General features: G+C 35.4%; 1 protein-coding gene across 2 annotated transcripts; it reads right to left on the reverse strand.

The window, feature by feature from the left end:
* Positions 1-1,852: 1,852 nt before the first annotated feature.
* Positions 1,853-26,914, reverse strand: LOC110142513 (amine sulfotransferase-like). 2 transcript variants are annotated; one of them, XM_020901733.2, is made up of 8 exons: positions 26,808-26,869; positions 26,079-26,157; positions 23,310-23,460; positions 21,072-21,280; positions 14,254-14,380; positions 13,295-13,389; positions 6,978-7,164; positions 1,853-3,382 (listed from the first exon to the last, which is right to left on the reverse strand). In XM_020901733.2, exons 3-8 carry the CDS (start codon positions 23,449-23,451, stop codon positions 3,261-3,263), a joined length of 882 nt encoding a protein of 293 aa, XP_020757392.1. In that variant the 5' UTR covers positions 23,452-23,460; positions 26,079-26,157; positions 26,808-26,869; the 3' UTR covers positions 1,853-3,260. The 2 variants fall into 2 exon arrangements, with proteins under 2 accessions (XP_020757392.1, XP_020757391.1); XM_020901732.2 differs by lacking the exon at positions 26,079-26,157 and having other exon boundaries at positions 26,808-26,914.

Here is a 26,914-nt window from a genome sequence, read left to right on the forward strand (position 1 = left end):
TAATCTCAGTATTTTTCTGCTCAGATTGTTTCTTTCTTTTTCATTCAGTCTTGGTAGATTGTATTTCTAGAAATATATACATTTCTGCCTGGTTTTGTAATTCATCGGCATATCAATTTTCATAATAATGTTTTATGATTCTGTGTGTTTCTGTAGTATCCCCTGTAATGTCTCATTTTTCATTTCTAATTGTATTTCTTTCAGTCTTCTCTCTTTTTATCTCAGTCTAGTTAACAGTTGGTCAATTTTATTTATCTTGAAGAACCAGCTCTTTGGTTGACCTTTACTTTTGTTTTTTCTTGTTGATGATCCATTTTGTTCCACTTTGATCTTTATTGTTTTTTCCTTTACATTGAAGTGATTATTGACATGGAAGGAATTACTACTCCCACCTTATTTTTTGACTTCTAGATATTTTGTAACTCCATTTTTTCTCTTTCTTTCTTTATGAATTGGTGGTTTTTCCATAGTCATGTGCTAGGTCCCCCTTTATTTTATGTTTCATATCTTTAGAAGCTTACATAAAACATCGAATAGTTTAAAATAGTCTTTTTTTTCCTGCTGATAAAAAATTATCTTTATTTGCCTTTATATTTACCCTTTTCTCCTCACCTTTTGTATTTTGATGCCACAGATTGCCTCTTATTATGCAGGTAATTTACATTCTACAAAATTCATAAATATTTATGTAGGTTCTATTATCACTTCTTCATCCTTCATAGAGCTTGATGGGACTTTTCTATGCTCTCAGAAAGCAATTCTGCATCTTACCATACCCCACCTCTTCTATTTTTCTTTCTTTTCTTTCCCACAATGCTCTTTGCTAAAACTGAACTATAATTAATATTGCACAAAATTAATGTATGTTATGTATATAGTTGGTAAATTTTGTAAAATATGTTTATTGTATATCCATAAAACAGCATACTATTAGGAATAAAACTGGAAAAAAATGTTAATACCATGGTACAACATTAATGAACTTCAATGTCCAGAAAAGTCAAGTCATAGAGGCAGAAATTATGCTGTTTACTTCCTTAGTATGTGCCTGGGTCTTGGATATAAGAATGCGGGTTAATCATTTTGATGAACCACTCTGTTTTGCTTCCCAGGTGGCGCTAGTGGTAAAGAACCCACCTGCCAATGAAGGAGATATAAGAGACATGGGTTCAACCCCTGGGTTGGGAAGATACCCTGGAGAAGGGCATGGCAACTCACTCCAGTATTCTTGCCTGGAGAATCCCATAAGCAAAGGAGCCTGGCGGGCTGCAGTCCCTAGGGTTGCAAAGAGACAGATAAAACTGAAGTGACTTAGCACGCACACATGAACCCTGTTTTACATAATCTGGTTAGAAGTAGATTATTCTTATGTGTAACAAAGTGTTTAACCAAGATGCAAGGGAAAAGAGTTTAAAAAATGAGAGAAAACTCCAGATTCCTGTTCTTCACAAAGAGATGAATGTGTGTATATCTGTTCAGTAAAAATACACCAATTTCATGGAAATGGAAATGTTTGTTGGTTAAAAAAGAAATGTAGTAAAGGTAAAATTTTAATTGCAGAAGATTGAGTTCATTGAAGTAATCAGAAATTTTTAAAGTAAAATTACAGGATTATAGAATGTGACTAATTTTTAGGATTTTAAAAATTTGTTTCAAATAGTTATGAAGTATATTTGAACTGATTTCCATTTCCACAGTTTATTTAAGAGAACATTTATTTTACCTTACTCTCTCTTAACATTGAGCATTACTTAGTTTTTAAACTTTTGCTTATTTTGAATCAATGTTTTGTCTTTTCTATAAACTTCAAGAGTTTGTGGGGAGAGATCTGCTCTAACAGAATGACTTCATGTTTATTAGTTATTTCATACTTTATTAACATTTGACAAAATGCACAAAATCTCACAAGTACAGCTTAATAATACTGAAAAAGTGGCCACACCTATGGAACCAGTACTAAGATTAAAAAAAAACAGAGTATTACCAACCCCCAGGATCCAATACCAACATGCAATACTTTGGCCACCTGATGTGAAGAACTGACTCACTGCAAAAGGCCCTGATGCAGGAAAAGATTGAAGGCAGGAGGAGAAGGGGATGACTGAAGATGAGATGGTTGGATAGCATCACTGACTCGATGGACTTGAGTTTGAGCAGGCTCTGGGGGTTGGTGATGGACAGGAAAACTGGCATGCTGCAGTCCATGGGGTCGCAGAGAGTTGGACATGGCTGAGCGACTGAATTGACTGAATACTCAGGAATGATCCATCTCATTTGCCTGACCAATTACTATACTCCTCCCTCTGCAAAGCTAACCACACCCTTTCTAAATCCATAGTTTAAATTTATCAATTTTCCTGTCTTGTATAATGAATTCCAAAACAAACATACAGATTTTCTTCCAGTGCATACCATGTTTCTGGGGTTAACATACGTTTACCATGTAATGGCAATTCTTGCATCCTTACCGATGTATAGAGTGTTCTTATATGAAATACTACAATGTACTTACTTATTTTACTATACTTAAGTATCGAGTTGTTTTTATTTATTGACTGTTATGGACGGTGATACTTTGAGGTGTTTGTGAATTTATAAACTTTATTAATTTTGTTACAACACTTTATGCATCACAAGGTTTTCTCCATCTAGTAATTAAAAGACATATTTATCTATATTTTTCTTGTTGTTCAAAGTAATTTTATTCTAAATATTCAACTCTTAAATACACATAGAATTATTTTAGTGAGTGATAAAGATACAAATATTTCTTTCCATTCAAATAGTAAAATAATTGGACCATTAGATGATCAATCTACCTTTGAGCCTTAATTCCTTAGTGTAAACTTTATGATCTGGTAAATCATTAAACAGATGCATCTGCTTCTCAGGTGCATGTGATTTCTCTATTTACTCAATATTCACATTGGTTTTAAGCCAAAATATCAAATTTCAGTTAGAAAATTATAGATAAACAATGAATGCCTGCTATGGAAAACACTCAAAATATTCATGTTGCATGCTTTCTTTCTTTCACTTTATCATATAGGCCAACAATGCAGATTATCCAAATCATTTTAATGAGTGAAATCTCAAAGTTTCATTAAAGGCATGGAAATGAATCTAAGCAGTTTACTTATTTTGTTAATTAAGAAAGTTTTGTAATTAACATTTGTATGAGAAGCACAAATTAATGTCTATATTAAAATATGCTTTCCAGTTGTTAGATTTTTACAATATCATTGTACTTTGCACTGATCCTACTCCTCATCTGCTTCCCAGATGAACTTCAAGGGAAAATCTTTCATCTTCCTTTGGAATACTCTGTCAAATCGTTCATTTTGCTCCACCGTCAAGTTATGTTTCCAGTCTCCAATGGTACCTGGTGGGACAAACACAGAGACAGCCCTGGGTGAGGAGTAGCACTGTTGGGGCAAAAGCTTCCTTCAATCCACTTTATTATCTTCACAAGGAGATAAATATCTATTTGTTTTCCATGGAATTTGATGCCTCACTTTTTCTTATACATGGCTGAACTAAAAACACACTTAAGACACGGTAACACAGGAAATAGAGCTATAATCCACTTCCTTATCTTAGACTTTCATTATCCACTACCAGTAATATAGAACTTTCTTAAGAAGGAAAAATAAAGCTAAATATGCAAAGAAATTAGAATATTTAAATATATCTTACAAAGTTTCACACACCATACTGGCAAACCACATCTATTATATCAGATAATGTAGTTCTTAATGATACCCTTCAAAGTAAGTATTTTCTTCATCTTTAAAGTTGCAAAAAAAGAGAGAGAGAGAGAGACCCAAAGATTTTTAAGTAGAAGAGAGATCAAGATGGTGAGCAAAAGGAGTTGAACTTCCCCTCTCCCCAAGAACATATCAAAAATCCACCTTCATGTGGAAGAATTCTCATCGAAACATTGCTTCTCACTGATTCTTTCTCACAGAAAGAATCCTACCTAGAAATAGGCAGTCAGACTCCTGGAAAACCAGGACTGTCAGAAAGTTACACATGTAGCACACGTATGAATGCAGAGTTCCATAGAATAGCAAGGAGAGATAAGAAAGCCTTCTCCCTCAGTGATCAATACAGAGAAATAGAGGAAAACAACAGAATAGGAAACACTAGAGATCTCTTCAAGAAAATTAGAGATATCAAGGGAATATTTCATGCAAAGATGGGATCGATAAAGGACACAAGTGGTATGGACCTAACAGAAGCAGAAGATATTAAGAAGAGGTGGCAAGAATACACAGAAGAACTATACAAAAAAGATCTACACGACCCAGATAATCACAATGATGTGATCACTCAGAGCCAGACATCCTGGAATGTGAACTCAAGTGGGCCTTAGGAAACATCACTATGAACAAAGCTAGTGGAGATGATGGAATTCCAGTTGAGCTATTTCAAATCCTAAAAGATGATGCTGTGAAAGTGCTGCACTCAATATGCCAGCAAACTGGGAAAACTTAGCAGTGGCCATAGGACTAGAAATGGTCAGTTTTTATTCTAATCCCAAAGAAAGGCAATGCCAAAGAATGCTCAAACTACCACAGAATTGCATTCATCTCACACACTAGTAAAGTAATGCTCAAAATTCTCCAAGCTAGGCTTCAACAATATGTGAACTATGAACTTCCAAATGTTCAAGCTGGATTTAGAAAAGGAGAGGAACCAGAGATCAAATTGCCAATGTCTGTTGCATCACCAAAAAAGTAAGAGAGTTCCAGAAAAACATGTACTTCTGTTTTATTGACTATGCCAAAGTCTTTTACTATGTGGATCACAACAAACTGGAAAATCTTAAAAGAGATGAGAATACCAGACCAACTGACCTGTCTCTTTTGCGAGTCAGGAAGCAGCAATTAGAACTAGACGTGGAACAACAGACTGGTTCCAAATTGGGAAAGGAGTACATCAAGGCTGTATACTGTCACTCTGCTTATTTAACTTATATGCAGAGTACATCATGCGGGAATGCTGGGCTGGAAGAAGCACAAGCTGTAATCAAGATTGCCGGGAGAAATACCAATAACCTCAGATACGCAGATGACACAACCCTTATGGCAGAAAGTGAAGAAGAACTAAAGAGCCTCTTGAAAGTGAAAGAGGAGAGTGAAAAAGTTGGCTTCCAACTCAACATTCAGAAAACTAAGATCATGGCATCTGATCCCATCACTTCATGGCAAATAGATGGGAAACAGTGTCAGACTTTATTTTGGGGGGCTCCAAAATCACTTCAGGTGGTGAGTGCAACCATAAAATTAAAAGATACTTGCTCCTTGGAAGAAAAGTTATGACCAGCCTAGACAGCATATTAAAAAGCAGAGACATTACTTTGTCAACAAAGGTCCATCTAGTTGGACTATAAAGAAAGCTGAGAGCCAAAGAATTGACGCTTTTGAACTGTGGTGTTGGAGAAGACTCTTGAGAGTCCCTTGGATGGCACAGAGATCTATCCAGTCCACCCTAAAGGAAATCAGTCCTGAATATTCATTGGAAGAACTGATGTTGAAGCTGAAACTTCAATACTTTGGCCACCTGATGCGAAGAACCAACTCATTACAAAAGACCCTGATGCTGGGAAAGATGAAGGCGGAAGAAGGGGATGGCAGAGAATGAGATGACTGGATGGCATCACTGACTCAATGGACAGGGGGTCTGAGTGAACTCCAGGAGTTGTTGATGGACAGGAAAGCCTGGCATGTGCAGTCCGTAGGTCGCAAAGAGTCAGACACAACTGAGCAACTGAACTGAACTATGCTGTACAACTGAAACTAATATAATATTGTAAATAAGCTGTATCCCGCCTGCCAGTGTAGGAGACACAGAGACTGGGGTTTGATCCCTGGGTCAGCAAGATCCCCTGGAGGAGGGCATGGCAAGCCACTCTAGTATTTTTGCCTGGAGCATCCCATGGAAAGAGGAACCATTACAAATAGATTTTCAAGTCATAAATTCAAGGAACAGAGGGTGCCAACTGCTGTCATTAATACAAAAGTTTCACTTGATGGAAGTTTGAAACCAACATTAATTCAATTATGTAATAAAGATGAATAAACTGGCATCTTTAATTATCAGAATTTATTTTGTAAATATTACGGTCATTTGGCAGTAAGTTAGTTACATGGGCATGAGAAATGCTTTATATCAGATCTAGTTGAGCAATGGGAAGTGAAAACTGATAATAAATGGGACAAAAAGGAAGCAATGACTTTTTAAAATATTGGTATCCATGGTAATTTTAATAAGATGTTTACATAATTAAAATTTAATCAATGTCTATTGTCTTAGTGCTGTAATGAATATATTAGGATAAAATATGAGTCTAGTGATGTAGATAAGTGCAAATTATGTTTTAGAATAATGTACATTAAAAAGATGGAGTGAAAAAATTGAAATTAAGGAGTATCAGGAGAAAATATATTTATTCTTAGCAACCCCTGGCAACTTAATGGAGCATAAAAAAATTTATCCATATTGTTGGATGATAGAATTCATAGCAGATTGGGTTAATGAGGTATTAATCCACCTTTTACAATGGAGAATAATGAACTTGAGGGGAAAGTAATGATATAAAAATCCTTCTCAAAACAAAATACATATTAACCTTCTGTCTAGAATGTTCTAAAGAGCGATAAGGTAAACCAAGAATTGGAGATCTCCTGGACACATATCTTTTGCCTTTAGGTAAGACTTTTAAACAAATTCTAAAAAATAGGGTCATATGGTCTAAAAAGAAGGAACCTAATATTTATTAGTCAGGTACTGAAGTTCTGTTCTGTTTCCTGGGCTAATTTTCAGGTTCATCTTAGTTAGGATCATTGATTCTCTGTTTGACTTCAGTGGTAATTCTTGGAGAGACATGTTGCAGGCCACTTTTAACTTAATCTAGCAGCCAAGGACTCAAGACAAGTCTCAACACTTTTGCTTCTATTACCCACTTAACCCACCTTTGCGCAGGAATCGTCCCTCGTTTGTTCTCATCCCGACCTCATATTTAACTATACGATCATAATTAGCTTGAGGATCAAGCTTCATGTTCTGAAATGTAGCCTGATTCACAACAGCATCCAGATCCTCTTCACTCAGTTCTTTCTCAAGAAAACTGCTGATTTTAAGCACAGAACTTCTGAGATCCTGAAAGAATCATATGAGAAACTGTTAATTCTATAAGGAACATCAGAGTTATAGCCCAACATCTTTACCACATTTTAGAAAACTGAGAGTGCTTGGGCTTTTTCTAAGTCCAAAGTTTGGCTAAGATCTGTAACATTCAATCTTTTAAACTGAGTGATGTTGTCAGCTTTGTTAGAGTTTCCTATCATTTTATTTTATAAGGATAGCTCAACTTCAGTCACTCATTCAAGCAACACTTTGAGACTTATTATATACACTTCAGAGGGCTTCCCAGGTGACACAAGTGGTAAAGAACCTGCCTGCCAGTGCAGGAAACGTGTGAGACAGGGGTTCGACCCCTGGGTTGGGAAGATCCCCTGGAAGAGGGCATGGCTATATTCTGCAGGGTTGCAAAGAGTCCGACACGACTGAAGTGACAGCGTGCACACATGCATGCATTTCAGAAACTACTAAGTTCTGCAGTGTGTTATCAGGTCAGAATATTCTCTCTGTGTTTGTGGTGTGTGTGGTCAGTCTCTCAGTCTTGTCCAACTCTTTGCACCCCCATGGATTGCAACCCACCAGCTCCTTTGTTCATGGAATTTTCCAGACAAGAATAGCAGAGTGGGTTGCCGTTACCTACTTCAGGGGATCTTCCTGATGCAGGGATCAAAATCGCATATCTTGCTTCTCTTGCATTGGCAGGGAGATTCTCTATTGCTGTCACCAACTGGGAAGCCCCCGGGAGTCCATAATTCATAAGGGAATGAATAAAGCAACTAACTGAATACAAAGAAAAACCCATTTTGTCGGCTTTCCTGGTGACATCTACCAAATATTCAACAAAGTATTAACACCAATTCTCTTCATATTCTTCCAAAAAATTGAAGAGTATGAAAGATTTCCAAAAGCATTCATTTAAGCAAGAATCACTTTGGTACAAAAGCCAGAAAAACAGTGTAAGAAAAAGCTAAAGACCAATATCACTTATGAAACATAGGGTGCAAAGTTCCTCAACAAATTAATAACAAATTCAACAACATATTGAAAAGATTAAAAACCATAATAAAATTGGATTTACTCCTGGCATGCAAGATAGTTCAAACTAAGAAAATTCTTTAGTGTAATATCACATAAACAGAATGAAGGGAAAGACCACATGATCACATCACTTATTGCAAAAATAGCATTTGACAATATCCAGCATGTTTTCGTGATTCAAAAACACTCAACAAATGAAGAATTAAAAGAAACTATCTCAACAAGAAAAAGCTCTATATAAAGTACCTACTGCTAACATCACACTTAATGGTGAAACACTCAAAGATTTTCTACTAAATCAGGAGCAAGGCAAAGATGCTCGTTCTGTCCACTTCAACACTTCTCCCCACTTTTCAACATAGTAGTGGAAGTCCTAGCCAGAACAGTTAGGAAAAAATAAACAAATATTAATAAAAGGCATCTAAATTGGAAAGGAAAATTGTTCACAGGAACATGATTTAATACCTAGAAAAATCCTAAAGATTCTACACACACACACACAAAACCTTGCTAGAACTAATAAACAATTTGAGCATAGTTGCAGGATACAAAGCCAACATGCAAAACTCATATTTCTATACACTAACAATAAACAATCCAAAGGCTAAAAGTGAAAGTGAAGTTGCTCAGTCTGACTCTTTGCAACCCCATGAAATGTAGCCTACCAGGCTCCTCCATCCATGGGCTTTTCCAGACAATAATACTGGGGTAGGTTGCCATTTCCTTCTCCAAAAGGCTAAATTACAGCAAAATAATTCTAATTTCAATTGTTTCAAAACTGATAAGATACTAAGAATAAGCTTAATCAATGTGATGAGATATTTGTGTTCTGGGAAATATTTTAGAAAGTTGATTAGAACAACATCTCATGGTCATGAACTGGAAAATTTAATAATGTCAAGATGTTAATACCACCAAAAGTGATTCACAGATTCAGTGCAATCCCTATCAATATCCCAATGATATTTTTACACATTGAAAAATTCATTGTAAAATTCAAATGGAAGCTCAAGGGGCATTAGATATCCAATAGAGTCTTGAATGAGAATATCACATATAAAGGCATTAGACTTCCTCTTTCAAAGTTTACTACTCTTTCAAAGTCCTCAAAAAATTAAAATCCATATCCAACAAGTCCACTTGTGGGCATACATGCAAAAGAAATGAAGATGAGGATCAGATATATGTACACTTATGGTAATAGCATTATTTACAATTGCCAGGAAGTGGAAGTCATCCATGTGTCTGTCAATGGATGAATGTATAAACAAAATACATAGATGCAAAGAACTATCATTCACCTTTCAACAGAAAGGCAATTCTGATATATTTTACTATATGAATAAATTAGTAGATCCCAATTCATGAATGGAAATGAAGACCTTGGTGATTAAGTTTACTCACATAAACTTACATAAGTTTACTCACATAAACAGAAGAATAAAGTGACAGTGATACGGGAGTAGGGGCAGAAAACAAGTAGTTATATAAATAAGGATAGCAATTACTGCCCCCAAATAACCACTATCCTTATTTATATAACTACTTCTTTGATTTTACTTATAATTTTATAATTTAGTTATGAATCTCCAAACAACATAGCTACTTCTGCTTCATTTAAACTACATACTTTGATACACTTCACGAGTATCTAGAAAATGTTTCAAAGTTTTCTACAGTTGTATAGACACTATATAGTTAAGAATACCACCTTCAGCTCTGTGAGAAATCTTCAAAGTGCTTTGTGATCATCTATATGGACTTGTCAATTCCAATCAAAGAATAGACATAAATTGTATTAGCTAAAATTATCAAAAAATATTCAAGGGAAGTAGTAGACAAAGACCTCAAAATCTACATCAATATTGATGGTACTGAGCTACATAGGGATTCTGTTTTAGAAACGGCTTTAAGGCAGAAGCTTGAGTTGACCAAATTCTATTTTCCTGAAGAGAGAAAGTTAAGAGTTTCTCCCCAAGGTATGGTGAAAAAAATATTTATTTGAAAGACTGATGAAAAAACTAGAGCAAAAATATATAAACAATGGGCAGCTTGGTGGAAGGTAAGATAAAATTGATACCTGGTGACAGTATACTGATGACTGAACAGACAAATACTCCAGGATTTTGCATAGCTTACTCAGTGTCTTCTATATCCACATTTTCAGCAAAATCTGTTGTTTATGAATATGTTTTTGTGATCACATTCTTATGGAACAGCTTAAATATAAAAATAAGGAAGGGAACACATTTGCATTTTAAGATGATCACATGGGTTGAAGAATAGAGAATAAATGGAGATGGGCTGAGAATTGCAAGTAGACAAATCAGTTAGATGAGTTGCTATAGAAGCTAAGCAATGATAATGGTGACCTGGACCATGGAAGGGGCAATATATGTTGATATGTTTGCATTTTCCACAAAGGAATCAGAGACAGAATTCAGACATTAACTAACTGGTGAAATTAAGAGGCAAGGGAGAAGGAGATATCAAGCATGAAAGCTAGTTTCTGACTTTGATCACAAGGTAAAGTATATTTCATGAGAGAACAGGCAACTTCTGTTGGGAGATGATAATTCTACTGGGGGCAGGATTTTTTGGATGTTCAAATATTAGCCATAAAAATAGGTATATAGAAGACAGTTGCAATATATTAATACATGTGTCTGTGCCAGTGTTATACATCTGGGATTCATCAATTTCACCCCAACCCCTCTAACCTGGTTTACTCTACTGCACTCTATACTTCATGTAATTAGATTTGATGGATATTTTAAACTTTCATTTTCACTTGACTTCTCAGCCCTGACAGGTTACAAAGTCTTAAAAAGGTTTCTTGACACACCTGCTTGGCTTCTGTCAGCACACACAACTTTTTTCTCCCTCCCTCTCTGATAGTTCCTTTCCAGTGTCCTTCGTGGGCTCACCCTTTCTACCCAAAAGTTATGTTTTAAATTCTCTCGGAAATAGTACTATTCCCATTGTTTTTCTCCCATACCCTCTCTTTCTTTGTTTCTCTTTTCCTCCTCTTTTTCTGACCTTTTCCTCTTCACTCTCAATTTTAAGCATAATTATGGTTTCAACTATAGTCTATATAGTGATGTCCAAATTAATACCATTGATAATTTTAGAGCAAACCTCTTTGAAATGTAGACCTGTATGTTCCCCTAATTTTCAAATATCTTCTTGGATACTTCTAAATCATCTTAAAATCCATATGTCAAAACAAATCTCACAATCTTCTCTTAGCTTTACCCTGCTTCGGTGTTCCTTAAACAGTAAATTAATTACATCATTGTCAACACAGGTATATGAGTCAGAATATAGAAAGCATCTTAACATTTCTCCCTTTTTCTTTTTTCCTGTATATAATCCCTTTCCTTTTGACTATAAACATATGTGTTAAAACTCCACAGTTTCTGCAGTCTCAGAGTGACCATTCTAACCCAAAGCATCACTGGTGTTCAGTGGGTTATCACACTAGTATCGAACTAATTTACCTGTATTCACTACCATCTTTTTCAATCCACAAAAAGGAATGATATTCTAAAAATATTAATTGCATTACATAACAGTCCTTCTTGTGATTCTTAAAAGACTTCTTACTGCCTTTAAGGTGAAAGAAATCCCCATCATTTATTACAGTCTTTGAGCAGCTTGACTCTCATTGACCTCTCAATCTTTTAATACTTTCACTTTGCCTGTTCTTCTTCCTTCATTTTTCATCCACTTTAATGCGTCAGAAAATTTGCACGTTCTCTTTCTCTGGCTTCCTTTTTCCGCCTCTCTTTTTTATTAACACATATTTATTAGCTTGCAGTTTTCAGGTTACTTTTTTTCAGAAAACACTGCCTATCACCTTTGATGATACCAGATCCTCTTCTTCTATATACTTATATGAAATCAACGGTTTTTCTTAATATTACTTATCATAGTTTTTAATTATTTATATTTGCTTGGGAATACCTGTCTTTCCTGTTAGATGACAAACTGTTCAAATAAAAGGTTCACTTCTCTTTTTCTCATAATTTACTCTCTGTCACATTTTAGGCATTCAATAATTTTTGATGAAGTGAGTGAAGAAATGATGTCTGAGTGAATTAACATATCAATCACAGATTACAAAATAGTGAACTTAAACGTGTTCTGTTTGGTTTATGCAATATTTTAAGACACCTTTAATTGAATGACAAAGAATAAACATTATGAGATTATGCAGGAAAGCTGGTTTCAAGATTTTCTTAAAAAAAAAAAACAGGAAGCGCTTGCATCACAGAGCACACATTCACCTCAGTTAATTAGCCCTATTTTATTAGCTCTTCACCTCTGTGGTGCCTACTGCCCTTTCTCTATTTTAAAATATGAGTCTCTACACAGTTGAGTATGCCTTTATTGTGACAGATGATTATATGAAGAGGAATCAAAAATGAGGAGTGGGTACAGTGAGAAGAGAGCATTGAAGGCCAGTAATGAATGAGCTGCAGAAAATTAAACCCCTTCCCTCCAAGAAAAAAATAACCCTGAAAAGTAGTTAGATACTGTCAACTACAAATTGGCACTTGCCATCTACTTCTACAACGATTAAATCATGAGCTGCTACAGCTGCTGACCTTCAACAGCCCTGAAAGGAGTTCAGCTGGAGACCAGAAATAAGGCACTCTGTGCGCAGGGAAAAACTGGCAGGATAGGTCTTCAGGTAGTTAGATATTTTCAGGAGCTGATTTTATGAGCCCAGTTCTTGTATCTTCTCATATCTAGAAAAGCACTAAAATCCTGCATGATGACGACTGTTCCCGTGGATAGAAAATCTCCACAAGACTAGAAGAAACCTACTGGGAAAACATGTGCTCAATTGCATGTATCCCCCTTCACCAAAATCACACATATACCAACCTTCCCTCCTGAGTCTTTGGAGTAGTTTCTCAGAGCTGTCTGAGGTGCGGTCTTCTGGGCAGCAGCCCTCATTTTCCCCAAATAAAACTTAACTCACAGCTTTTACATAGTGCATTTTTTAAGTCAACCACACAAAGATAAGTAGGAGAATGTGGTTCATTGAAACCTTAAGAAGGAATTTCTAAGAAAGAATTTAAAAATAACTTTCTTCTCTTACCTTCTTCATCTCCTCATACATCATGAACAGGATATTGAAGTCATGTCTATGCTCATACCAGCCTCTGATGTGATCAAACCAAAGGCTTCCTAACACTGTGGGAAAGTTAATAAGTTAGCAGGTAAAGATGTCACACTTATTACATAACAAGCTATAGTCTGTCTTTTCTGTTCAAGAATCCTTCAAAGGCAAACCAAGCTCCAAACCACAGGACATCTATGCTATCTTTTAAAAAGTGGAGTTGTGGGAAACAATTGCATCATTTTAGGAGAAAACTGCTTTTGCAAGTTATTCTATGTTTGTAGGAAAGCAGCAATGCAGAGAAAAGAATCTTGAAGAACTAAATTCTTAGGTAAGAACTAAGATTAGTTAAGAACTAAGATTTTGTTAAGATCACTCCCTTCCTTCTTCTGCCTCCTTCACCTGAAAACATACATTTTTATTTCTCCTATTATTGTCAGTTTAAAGATCTGTGGATAACAACTTTATTTACCTACAAACCAGCACATGAATATAAACTTCTAATGTGAGAAATCCCGGTTCCCACATTCCACAAATCGCTTGCATCAGTCTATCTTTCTCAGGTCTGGAATGAGAATCCCACAGCTGCCAGATAAGGTCTACCCCCGGGACCATCACAGAGCACAAAACAACACCTAGATAAGCTACTCTGGAATGAGCTTTGGATCTAGACCTTTTCTGGTTCTACTATTCCCTGGTCAAAGTTTCTCTTATACACTGTGTAGCCCTGACAATTCTCAGTATAGGTGGTCCTAGTTTAAAAAAAAAAACAAACCTATAGGGTGGCAAGTAGATAGCCAATACCAACCACTTGTGTATATTGAACATATTATGATTAGCCTTCTCTTCTCACTAAATACATTCCCTTGGTTTGAGAATTTGGCTAAATAACACGTGGCCTCATAAACATGTTGCTTGATAAATAAATTCATAGTTACCTTTTCCATCTAGAAACTTTTCCATGAAATGTCCTATGTTATTTGAAGCTTCTAATGTAATCAACCATTTAGAAAAATGAAAAAATGAGGTCAAAACATCCTTGGGGTTCCTGTAGACGTAAATTATCTGCAGAGGGAATAACGAACAATTTGAAAAATTCTGGGTTATCTTTACAGATTTTTTTAATACCTACTTAGTATTTTATTATATGAATGCAAAGTAATTTATTTTATCCAGGCTACTACTGACAGAAACTAACTTGTTCTCAAGGTTTTTTCTATCAAAAGGATCATGGCAATAAAATCTTTATTCTTATGAATTTTCACTTCTGTGAGCATATAGGACTAATTTCTAAAGCTGAAATTATTTATTGTAAGGTTGATTAAGTTTACAAATTACCTTCCGTAAAAGAGGTTTCATATACCCTCTGTGAGCATTAAGTGATATTTGATATACAGGCAAGGTATCATTGGAGATCAGTGAGAAAAGGAAAATCTACTTAACAGATGATGTTGGGTAAATAATAATCCATGTTTAAAAAATGGATTTCTACTTCACACAATGTATAGAAACATATTTACAAAAGGATAAATGATTTAACTTTGAAAGCAAATTTTTAGACTCTAAAAAGATAAAGAACATATTACTGACCTTGTGTAAAGAAACTATTTTTCAAACAGGAAAATATTCCCATACAGAAATACATATAAATGGATCAGTCAGACTCCATTAAAATAAGAATGCTGTTCATCAAAATGTACCAAAGCTTTACAAAAAGCAAGAAAATATAAGTGCAGCACAGATACCAAGAATAGATTAGTATCTAGAATTATGTTCAAACTATCATACAATTGCATTCATTTCACATGCTACCAAAGTAATGCTCAAAATCCTGCAATTAAGCTTCAGCAGTATGTGAACCAAGAACTTCCAGATGTACAAGCTGGATTCAGAAAAGGCAGAGAACCATACATGGAACAATGGATTGTTCAAAATTGAAAAGGAGTCCATCAAGGCTGTGTGTTGTTACCCTGCTTATTTAACCTCTATGCAGAGTGCTTGTGTGCTAAGTCACTTCAGTCATGTCTGTCTCACTGTAACGCATGGACTGTAGCCCACCAGACTCCTCTGTTCATGGGATTCTCCAGGCAAGAATACTGGAGTGGGTTGTGAGCCCTCCTCCAGGGGATCGTCCCGACTCGGGATCGAACCCACTTTTCTTTTGTCTCCTGCATTGGCAGGTGGGTTCTTTACCACTAGCGCTATCTAGGAAGCCCTCTATGCAGAGTACATCATACAAAATGCTGGGCTGGATGAAGCACAAACTGGAATTAGCATTGCTGGGAGAAATACCAACAACTTCAAATATGCAGATGATACCACTCTAAAGGCAGCAAGCAAAGAGGAACTAAAGAGCCTTCTTGATGAGGGTGAAAGAGGAGAGTGAAAATGCTAGCTTAAAACTCAACATTCAAAAACTAAAATCATGACATCTAGTCCCATCACTTCACAGCAAATAGCGGGAAGAAGTGCAAACAGTGACAGATCTTATTTTCTTGGGCTCCAGAATCACTGTGGATGGTGACTGCAGCCATGAAATTAAAAGATGCTTGCTCCTTGGGAGGAAAGTTATGACAAACCTAGGCAGTTGTAGAAAGCAGAGTTCACTTTGCTGACAAAGGTCTATATAGTCAAAGCTGTGTTTTTCCCAGTAGTCATGTACAGATGGGAGAGTTGGACCATAAAGAAGGCTGAGCACCAAAGAATTGATGCTTTCCAATTGTGGTGCCGGAGAAGACCCTTGAGAGTCCCTTGGACTGCAAGGAGATCAAGCCAATCAATTCTAGAGGAAATCAACTCTGAACTCATCAGAAGCACTGATGCTGAAATCAGAAGCACTGATGTTGGCCACTTGATGCAAAGAGCCTACTCATTGTGAAAGACCCCGATACTGAGAAAGATTCAAGGAAAAAGAGGAAGGAAGCGACAGAGGAGAAGATGATTGGCCAGCATCACCGACTCAATGGACATGAGTTTGAGTAACCTCCAGGAGATAGTATAGGACAGAGAAGCCTGGCATGCTGAAGTCCATGGGGTCCCACAGAGTCGGACATGACTTATAGACTGAACAACAATAACAAAATAAAACAGAAGATACGTATACAAATCTCTATGAAAAAGTAACATAAAAAAAACGACAAAAATTACAATAATTTCACTGAATAAGAAATAAATATGGACAATAAAGTTTTCAAAACCTGCTTAATTTCATTATTGATTAAATAAATGGAAATTAAGATCAATTTTAGATATCATCTTATAATCACCAAATTGATAAAATTAGGAAATCCAATAGAAAAAAAATACTAAAAGAAAAATAAAAACTCATAGTTGTAGTTTTCACTGTTTATGCTGCAATAACTTTATTTGAAAAAAATTGCGTCATTTTATGAAATTGAATATTTTTGTCCTTTGTGGCTTTGCAATTCTATTCTTGGGTGCTTAGGGAAGCTCATGCTGACGTGCACCACGGGACATGCTCAAGAATGTAATGTAACATGTCAAGTTCTAATAACAGAATAATAGAATAACCTAAGTATTCAATGAAGGAAAAGTGTGGGTCTCATAGAATTACTTACATAACATACAAAATTATACAGCAGTCAAAAATAATATTGAAAATAAAGAACAAGAAAAGACACATGTCAAATCCTCATGGAAAGGGAAAACAATTGATAATATATAGCTAAGTAGAATTTAAAGCCAAATATTTTAATAGGATGATAAAAAAATTGGTTCTAATGACCAACAGAATAGGAATCTGTATACTGCATTAATAGAAAAATGTGAATAGCACAATGTCTAGAAACTCTGTAAAGATTTCAATTTAGTAACAATCATGAAAATTTACACACTTATCTTCAGACATAAGCATAAAGGATTAACATAATAAATTTATAATATCATTTAGAAAAATTTATTTTATATGTTTGTGTTAGTATCCCAAGGTGGCTCAGATGGTAAAGAATCTGCCTGCAAGGCAAGAGACCTGGGTTTGATCCCTAGGCCAGGAAGATCCCCTGGACAAGGAATGGATACCCATTCTAGTATTCGTGCCTGGAGAATTCCAGGAACAGAGGAGCCTGGCACGCTACAGTCCATGAGGCCACAAAGAGTTGGACACAACTGAATGACTAACACTTTCAATTTCTGGTGCCCCAAGCAGAGAATATACATTATTTTCTCATGTAGTCATGGAATGTCTTGAAAAATTGATCTACATGTAATTGGCCATAAAACTTCTTAATGAATTTCAAAACTTAGAATTCTTACTATACCATTACCTGATTCCATAATTACTCTTCCATAATATTAATTACCAACACTGAAAAACAATTTTAGTTTTATAAATATTTACAAACATTTTATTTGAAAATAAAAATTCTTCAGAATAATTTGAACCAATGAGAAAATTAAAAATGAAAAGATAGGTTACTTTGCTGCTAACAACATTATACTCATAGCAATGCTGAAATCAATATTCATCATTTTAAAATGTCCATATTTAACAAATAAATATTGGATACCACATGACAAAAATATGTTCAAACAAAATATGAGAAAAAGTTAAAATCAAAGCAAAAATCAATGAAGTGGAGAATATTAAATTATGTTTAAAAATTTTAGTTCTTTGCAGCAAAAAAAAAACCAATATAATAAGAAAATGTCCATAGTCTGAAAAATGTACAAAGGAAAGAACCTAAAAATTTTCACTGTTACTAATGAATGATAAGATGTAACCATAGAATTAGATAAACATTCATTAGTTTATGAAAGTATATGCTGCAGTTTTTTCCAAGTTTTGAAATATAGATGAAAGGATGATAATTTATTTTGAAAGTAAAATTATACTAATGATTTAGGGAAAGGTAAATAAATAAAACTGAAAAAGGGAAAATGTTTTAGAACTATAGAGCTATCAGTATGAGACATATTGTAGTGGAATTTAATTAAATCTTCAAAATATTCTTCTTATTTGTAATTTTAAAATACTTGAAAAACTAACCAAATTTTAAAAGCTTCAAAATTTGTCTTACAAACTGACTTACAGTGATATTAAAATCAAATATCTTTCAATATCATAGAAAATTGTCTTTTAAAAATAATTACAGATAAAATTTCCTGAAAAAAAAATAAAACTCTTCTAACAGAATGTTAATAAAATACAATAATATAAAAATGTAAGATTTATCTCAGAAATAAAATATTAGTAAATATCTAACCAATTTCTTTTTGCTTTAGTTTAAAGGTGGGAAAGAGGAAATGTTGTACCTATAGGGTGCCAAAAAAGGACTTTTAAGTGATTAGAACTGTTTGAAGAACAAAATTCAAATTTCAAGAGTACTGAGAAACAGGGGGAAAGTATTTCTCAGCATTGTGTACCTCAAAATCATTGCAACAGAAAACAAAATCAAGAAAAGTATACTAAAAAATGTCAGTCAAGGACATAATATTTCTCTTCACCTCAATATGCTATTTTTCTTCTACAGATTTTTAAGTCCTGAAACAGAAAAGAAGGAAGTGCAAATATTGAAAAGCAGAGAAACATAGAATATATTATTATTCTAAAATAAAATGTATTTCAGAGAATATAGGGAAAATTAATAAAACAAATGAAGAGATTTGTGGAGCCAAATATAACAGTGTAACAAGATCAGTATCATTTACTTTATAACAGTAATAGCTAAATAGAGAAGGCAATAATGAAAACCAATTAATTACATGTGTAAAATTTAAACCAAAAACTGGCAATCCAGGAAAAAAAAATGTAGGAAGCATACAAAGAGCATCACAGCACTCGTGATGGACAGAAATGTTGCTTTTGTTTAGTTGCCTAGTCATGTCCAGCACTTTTGTGATCCGAGGGACTGCAGCCTGCCAGGCTTCTCTGTCCATGGGGATTCTCCAGGCAAGAATACTGGAGAGGTTTGTCATTTCCTTCTCCAGGGGATCTTCCCAACCCAGGTATATAACCCTCATCTGCTACTTCGCTGACAGATTCTCTACCCCTGAGCCACCTGGGAAGCCCAGACATCTGATAAATAAAGAGCAATAGAATACTGCTGGATGGAAAAGAGCAGTTGTTGGAAAAGAGCAATGATAATGATTTTCTCAGACTTAATCTTATTTTATTAATGCTAATCAGTATCTAAATATATTGGGAAATATTAAAGAATATTTAATTAAAGAATTATTTATTATTAAAGAATATACTTCATGGGATTGTCCTTATCAGTTACATCATTCAAAACAGTGAAGAATGAGCACATATTAAATATATCTATTAATTTTGGGAATGAAGAATGAACAATCAGAGGATGGAAATATAGAAGTAGTACGTCAAAATGTAGACTTGAAAACAGTAGGGAAAGACTAAATGCTAAAAGCACATTGGATCAATTGGCCAATCCCATTGCAATTATTATGCAATAAGTATATTTTAAATCACCTGTGATATCCAATATAATTTATAATTAAATATAAAAAATAAAAACAGAGTGGAAAACTGGAAAGTATTTGCACAGTCTTTCTGGCTGGGAAGTATTTATTAACAAAACTCAACAGCAAGATACTATGAAGGAAAGATTGTTAAGTTGGTTACATGAAATTAAAAGCATTCAACAAGTTTAAAAGGTAAACTCTTAAGTGGAACAATTTTTACCCCATATAAATGCTTCAAGCAAACAGTAAATAAAGACAAATTTTAAGAAAGATAGGCAAAGGATATGAAGGATATTTCAAGGCCTAGAAATAAACAGAAAGGGGCTCAAATTTATTTTTTAAAAAAAGGACTACAGTTACTCAAGATTAAGATCATTCTTACCTAACACATTAGCAAAGATTTATAATTTCATTCTTTGCTGAGTGTGTAAAGAAAAAAACATATGCTACTTGATGAAGTATCAGTGATAGATTTTATAAGGCAAGTAGATAATACCTACCAACATTTAAAAATTTGGGCATCTAAAGCTGAAATTTTCACTTTAAGGGAAACACTTCATCAGAACAAAAAAAATGTGAAGATCTATAAGACTGCTTATTGCAATACAGTACAGACATTTTCTAAAACTTAACCTGGTCGTCAATTCACAATCATATATATTGTATATATAGTCATAGAATAAAATCCTACTAAATTGTTAAAGACTATAATTTTATGTGATGGCAAAATAATTTTTGCTATATGTTTTGTAATTACACAGCAAACAATGTGTGTGAGATCCCAATCCATGTATATAGCTACAGTTTCAAATACAGCTTTAATGTGTTAAGTAATATTTCTATTTGGTGGGGTATAGCAAGTACCAGGGCCTCCCTGGTAGATCAGGTGCTAAAGAATCCACCTGCAGTGCAGGAGACCCTGGTTTGATTCCTGGGTCAGAAAGTTCCCCTGAAGAAGGGATAGGCTTCTCCAGCATTCATGGGCTTCCCTGTTGATTCAGACTCTAAAGAATCCACCTGCAACATGGGAGACTTGGGTTCAATCTCTGGATTGGGAAGATCCCCTGGAGGAGAGTATGGCAACCCACCCACTCCAGTATTCTTGCCTGGAGAATCCCCATGGACAGAAGAGCCTGATGGAATACCGTCCATGGGGTTGTGAAGAGTCAGACAGGACTGAGCGACTAAGAACAATGTCAGAAAGATTATAATCATCACATTAGAAGGAATGTGAATGAGTGGGTTTGGGAGGACATTATAGAAAGAAACTATTTTTGCTTGTTCAAAAGGTTCATGAGCTATTTGTGTGACATACTTTAGCTTTTTTGTTCTTAAGACCTTTTGGTGCTAAATAGTATGGGATGTGCGAGGTAAACAGGCGAGGGGATGGTCTCTTCTCATAGTCTATGTTGTGTATATTGTATTCCAGGAAGGGGCTTCTGTCAATTGTGTCCACAGTTTCAGTTCTATTACGATGTCCCTCATGGTAAATCAAGCTTAATATCTGCTGAGTCCAGATGGTACCTGTAAAAATATATATCTTGTTTTCAACCTTGAATTAATTTTGAACAATAAATGTCAATACTAATGCCACCCATCTCAAAATTATTTGGAGCTTTTTCTTTCTTTTTACCATCCTAAAGATGTCAGTGAATTCATCCAAGTGTTCTGTTTGTTTGTGTTTTACGTTAAAATTATTAGAGATGAAATCAAGGGCTTTCACTTCCTTTTTCACTCTGAAGAGCTGTGGGGATTCTGATTCTGTAATAGTAGTGAATCAGATTCATCCTTCAGCTCTTTCTATTTCCTCTACTTCAAGTAAAGTCTGTTTCCAAAATTTTCTCTGACTAACTCTGTTTCCCTTTCCTTGGTCTCTTGTCTTTTTTAAAAAATTAATATATTTATTCTAATTGGAGGCTAATTACTTTACAATATTGCAGTGGTTTTTGCCATACAATGACATGAGTCAGTCATGTGACGCGTGCACATTTGTCCCCCATCCTGAGCCCCCTCTCCCACCTCCCTCCCCATCCTACCCCTCAGGGTTGTCCCAGGGCACCCGATTTGAGGGCTCTTTTCATGCATTGAACTTGGACTGGTTATCTATTTCACATATGGTAATATACATGTTTCAATGCTATTCTCTCAAAGCATCCCACCCTCGCCTTCTCCCACAGAGCCAAAGAGTCTGTTCTTTATATCTGTATCTCTTTTGCTGTCTTCCATATAGAAGCTTTGTCATTTAAAAGAATAGACGAATTAAGAGCTCAAGACCTCTTTCACTTTTTTTTTTGCTTACTTATTATTTCTTAACAAAATACTTGAGGAAAAATTAACGATAAAGGAAAAACTAGATATAGACTTCAGTGTTTGAACTAAAGCTAGGCAAACTGAGATGCCACTAATAACTAAGGGAGGAAAAATAATCACCAATCAGAGGTGTTAATAGTTGTGCAGAGTGGAAGAAACAAGGGGTAAATGGATATATTACTATTTCAAGGAAGTAAACAAGGTCATGAATTTCAAAGTAGATGGTAAAGGGAAGAGTTGGAGTATTTTCATAAAAATCAGGAATGCTTTTATTTCCATTGACTTAGATTCCAGTGTGTCTTTGAGAACATTATTCACTTCATACAACATTGCTTCAGTGGCCCCGGTCATCTTATGTTCTAAACAGTATAATATAAAAAATTGTCTGATATGAAAAATTGTGTCTGACTCTTTAGGACCCCATGGACTGTAGACCACTAGGCTCCTCTGTCTATGGAATCCTCCAGGCAAGAATACTGGAGTGGGTAGTCATTCCTTTCTGTAGGGGATCTTGCCAGCCCCAGAATCAAACCTGGGTCTCCTACATTGAGGGAGATTCTTTACCATCTAAGCTATCAGGGAAGCCCAATATATGAAAAAAAAATGTTGTAAAAATTTCATGTTGAGGACAATTTGTCCTAGAGAAATTTATTTTCTTGTTATATGGAAAGCGTTAGTTGCTCAACTGTGTCCAACTCTTTGCAACCCTCTGGACTATAGCCCGCCTGGCTCCTCTGTTGATGGAATTCTCCAAGCAAGAATACTGGAGTAGGTTGCCATTTCCTTCTCCAAAGAATTTACCCAACCCAGGGACTGAACCCAGGTATCCTGCATTGCAAGCAGATTCTTTACCATCTGAGCTACTGGGGTTTCTTATTATATGGAAGTACAAAACAATTAGAGAACTTTGAAATCGTGAATTAGTTCTGACTGAGATAAGCTCCTAACAAAAATCCTGCTTTTTTTTTTTAATGTATTTTTTTCATTCTCAGACCAAGGGCATCATTTACTAAGTATCTCCTATTGACTTCCTATTTGGTTTCTTCATATGTGCTAACAGAGATGACAATATAAGCATTTCAAATGACCTTGTAAGATAGAGATATGATATTTGTTTAACTTTTCTTCTGATCCTAAATGGTTACCTAATTGTTGGCTGGGCTACTGTCAAAGACTGGATAAGAGTACATCTGTCCACAAATCAGAGTGAAGAATGAAACAGGTGGCCACTCCTCAGACTTACCAGATTTGGGGTATGTAATGGTGAAGACATCATCATCTCTAATTTCAAAGTTATCTAGATTTTCTAGAAAGTCAATATTAACCATAGAATGTTGAAAATTATAGCCTTTAAATTTCAACAAATATGTGTCTTCATCATCCATAATTATCACCTGCAAGTAAAAACAGATAGAATGCAATTCAAATTCTTAGTATTTACAGTAATGAATAAGACTTCCTGAATTTTCAATATGGATCAACTCATTTACCAGATAAACCAGCTTACATACAGTATATCATTTAATTTTCAGAGGAACCCTTTGTTGCTAGAGATATTGTTATTACCACTGTGTTAAAGATGGGGTAAGGAAGATACTAAGTTAAAGTGCTTGCCTTGAAGGCAATATTATCATGATTTCAAACATACAGATGAGTAAATCAGCAAACTGCTCAAGGTGGCCCAGTTACCAGAGCTGCAAGATTTTGAGAGGGCATCAGGCAGAAAGGCCAGGGTCTCCAAACGGAGGAAATAGGCTGCAAATGTCAGACATTTTTAATCTCTCTCTTAAGCAGCAGGAGGAAACAAACTACAAGTGTTAGATATTTCCCCCTTCTCTATCCAAATTCAAAAAGGAGTTTCTTTTTAAAAGAGATTTCTTTTAAAATTCTGTGTTGACATAAGGAGGACACCTGGTTCTACCTGAACTTAACTTTCCTCAAACCTTGAGCTAACCAATGCATTTTTCTTATGGAAATGTTTATCTTAAGCTATGTTAATGAACTATCTATTTATCCTAGACTGTCTTCAAGTCAGTTCTTGCCTAAGACTCAGAACTGACTTTGACAAACCAGTATGTTTTACTCAAGCAAATGTTCTCTTAAGCCATGTTAATGAGACTGTATTTGCTTGGATACCTGCCTTTCTTCAAGATTCATGTCAATCATTTTATGGTCCAGGACAACTCACACTGTGCCAATGTTATCTCAGAATGCATGTTGTGGGTGAGGGGCCTGGTGCCATTCTCTGAGTTTTGAGACGTTTATTTTTTTTAATTAGCTGACTGCTAGTAGCTATATAACACACTGCTAAAGACTAGCTGGGGGCACTCTTTCTGCCCCCTTCTGATGTCTGTGTCAGAAGCTTTCTCTATCTCTTTTATACTTTAATAAAATATTATTACACAAAAGTTCTGAGTAATCAGACTTTGTCACTGGCCCTGGATTGAATTCTCCTCTGGAGGCCAAGAATCTCAGCGTTGTTCACAGCTCAGCAACAACCTTTCAATTTTATGCCAGACAATTTGGCAACAGAATCCATGGTCTTAAACATTTTATCATACAGTTTCCTATGATCTTATATGTTTACACATTACATGCTTTTCATTGTTTTAGAAGTAGACATTTCTTTAATAAATATACTTTTAACTTCTCTTTTTCTTCTGGAACATGAAGAATCTGCTATGCCTGAAAGAAGCTTTTGAGGTTCTTGGATCTGATATGCTCTTTCAAATGAATTGTGGTATATGTTCTGTGGGAGAAATACCAATTGGATTTACATTGGAAATATTCCTTCACACAGTTGCAAGATACTATTTGGTAATTATTGTATTTTCCAATAGAAGTTTTGTTTTGCTTTTTGAATCAGAATTCTGAAATAAGTCTAAAAAAGAAAATGGCAAAAATTGGAAGCAGTCTAAAGATGCATCTTCAAAAATCATGCCTGCCAAACATTTCTTCATTAGCTCCAAAAGAGAAATCTATTCTATTTTTAAATCCATATCTAAGACTTTACTATTAATAATTATTTTTGTCATACAGTAAGATTTGCTGATGGGTCTGGGTGAGGAAAGGACATGGCCCTTGTCCAGGGGCCCTTTATTAGGAAGAAATCTATTTCTAATTGTTAAATAGATGAGGGAATCCAAGAAGTTCTAATAATATTATATTTAGAGCCAGCATATATTTCAGCTATGTACTTTTTAAAAATTTCTGTGCACACCAAGAAAATGAATTTGTTAAAAATTTTGCAAATATCACTTAATCACAAAGCAACATTTAATCCTTTCAGACAGTCTAACTCATTTGATCACTACTGTTGTTGTTTAGTCACTAAGTGGTATCTGACTCTTTTGTGACCCGATGGACTATAGCCTGCCAGGCTCCTCTGTCTATGAGGTTTTTCAGGCAAGGATACTGGAGTGTGTGGCCATTTTCTTCTCCAAGGGATATTCCCATCCCAGGGATTGAACCTGCATCTCCTGCATTGCATGCAGATTCTTTATACTGAACCACCTGAGAAAGACCAGCTTATCATTAAAGGGAGATAAAAGTTAGGCTTAGTTTTCTAAGAAAGAGTATTAGAATCACCTGGGAATCTGGACAAGCTTTCATATTGTAGGCCCTATTTCAGACTGGCAGAATCAGAATTTCTGGGCAGTGTGACTTGGAAATCCACATTTTAACAAACTAGCCTTTCCAAAAATGACAATCAAAATAATGTTAATTCACTATCTTTGTTTCAATTGATGTTTTATCTCAACTTTCAGAGAAGCCTTTGGGGCATGCTGTTTTGCAATGCAGGAGATGTTTGTTCAATCCATGGATGGGGAAGATCACCTGGAGAAGGAATGGCAACCCACTCCAGCATTCTTGCCTGGGAAATCCCATATACAGAGAAGCCTGACGTATGACCCCGTGTGTCCACGGGGTCACAAAAGAGTGGGACAAGCCTTGGTAAGTAAACAATGACAATTTGCCTCTCAATTGAAGATTCAGTTAGAGTTCTACCAACCTGCTAGTAGTTATCTCACTCCAGTTGCAGTCCACAGAACCTCAGCTATTGAGGACTGAGAACAGAATAGACTGATAACCTGCAAAGAATGGTTTCAATATCTGTAGAGCTATTTTGACATGGCATCACAAAGATGCATGAAAAACCTTGAAGAATTCATACTGTGGAGTGTGGTGTGGCAGCATTTTTTCTGTATAACATGGAAAAATGCAGAAGTTCACAAATAGAAACTATAGTTGAAATGCAAGCAAAGATGAAAATGAGTCAATATCACAAAACCACCTGACACCCCACAATGCCCCAAACAACCACTTAGAAAACACAAATTCCAGTCACTGAATGCTAAGAAAAGTTGAAAGCGTTATCAGGCAGTGTACACAAACATTCTGAATACCACTTCTTTGCTATTAATAGTTCAGTCTGTCTTGCACAGCTTTAAGAGAAAATCATGAGTTGCTTGTCACAGATGCAAGAGAAGAGTTGGTTAAGGGGTGGATTCATACAGGAACTCAGCATTGGCAAGACTTGTATATACCTTCATGATGAATATAGGAGAAAGTAAGAGTAGAGAGAAAGGACATCTTGTTTCTCCTTACTCTTGCACTGAAGTCTAAAATAAAAGGAGAGGGTGAAAAGCCCAGAAAACTGAGGAGAAAAAATGAAATGTGTTTGTGTGCTGTAGAGAGGGTAAGGCTTGAAAGAGCCTAAGTCTACCCTGTTACTACTCACTGTTAGAGGTGAACTGATGGAGCAGGATTCTCTCTGATACAGCCTTAGGGGTGTTAGGGATTGATGTGTTGCTGAGGAAGAAATACTGCTTGCAGAGTTTGATTTGA

This window comes from Odocoileus virginianus, chromosome 19 (assembly GCF_023699985.2).
Source record: "Odocoileus virginianus isolate 20LAN1187 ecotype Illinois chromosome 19, Ovbor_1.2, whole genome shotgun sequence".
Classification (NCBI taxonomy): domain Eukaryota; kingdom Metazoa; phylum Chordata; class Mammalia; order Artiodactyla; family Cervidae; genus Odocoileus; species Odocoileus virginianus.

Coding starts and splice junctions, on each gene's coding strand:
- LOC110142513 (XM_020901732.2), bottom strand. CDS start 23,451: ATGGATGATGAAGACACATATTTGTTGAAATTTAAAGGCTATAATTTT. Junction 21,281..23,309: donor CATTACATACCCCAAATCTG/GTAAGTCTGAGG, acceptor ATATTTTTACAG/GTACCATCTGGACTCAGCAG. Junction 3,383..6,977: donor GGGACGATTCCTGCGCAAAG/GTGGGTTAAGTG, acceptor TTGTCCCACCAG/GTACCATTGGAGACTGGAAA.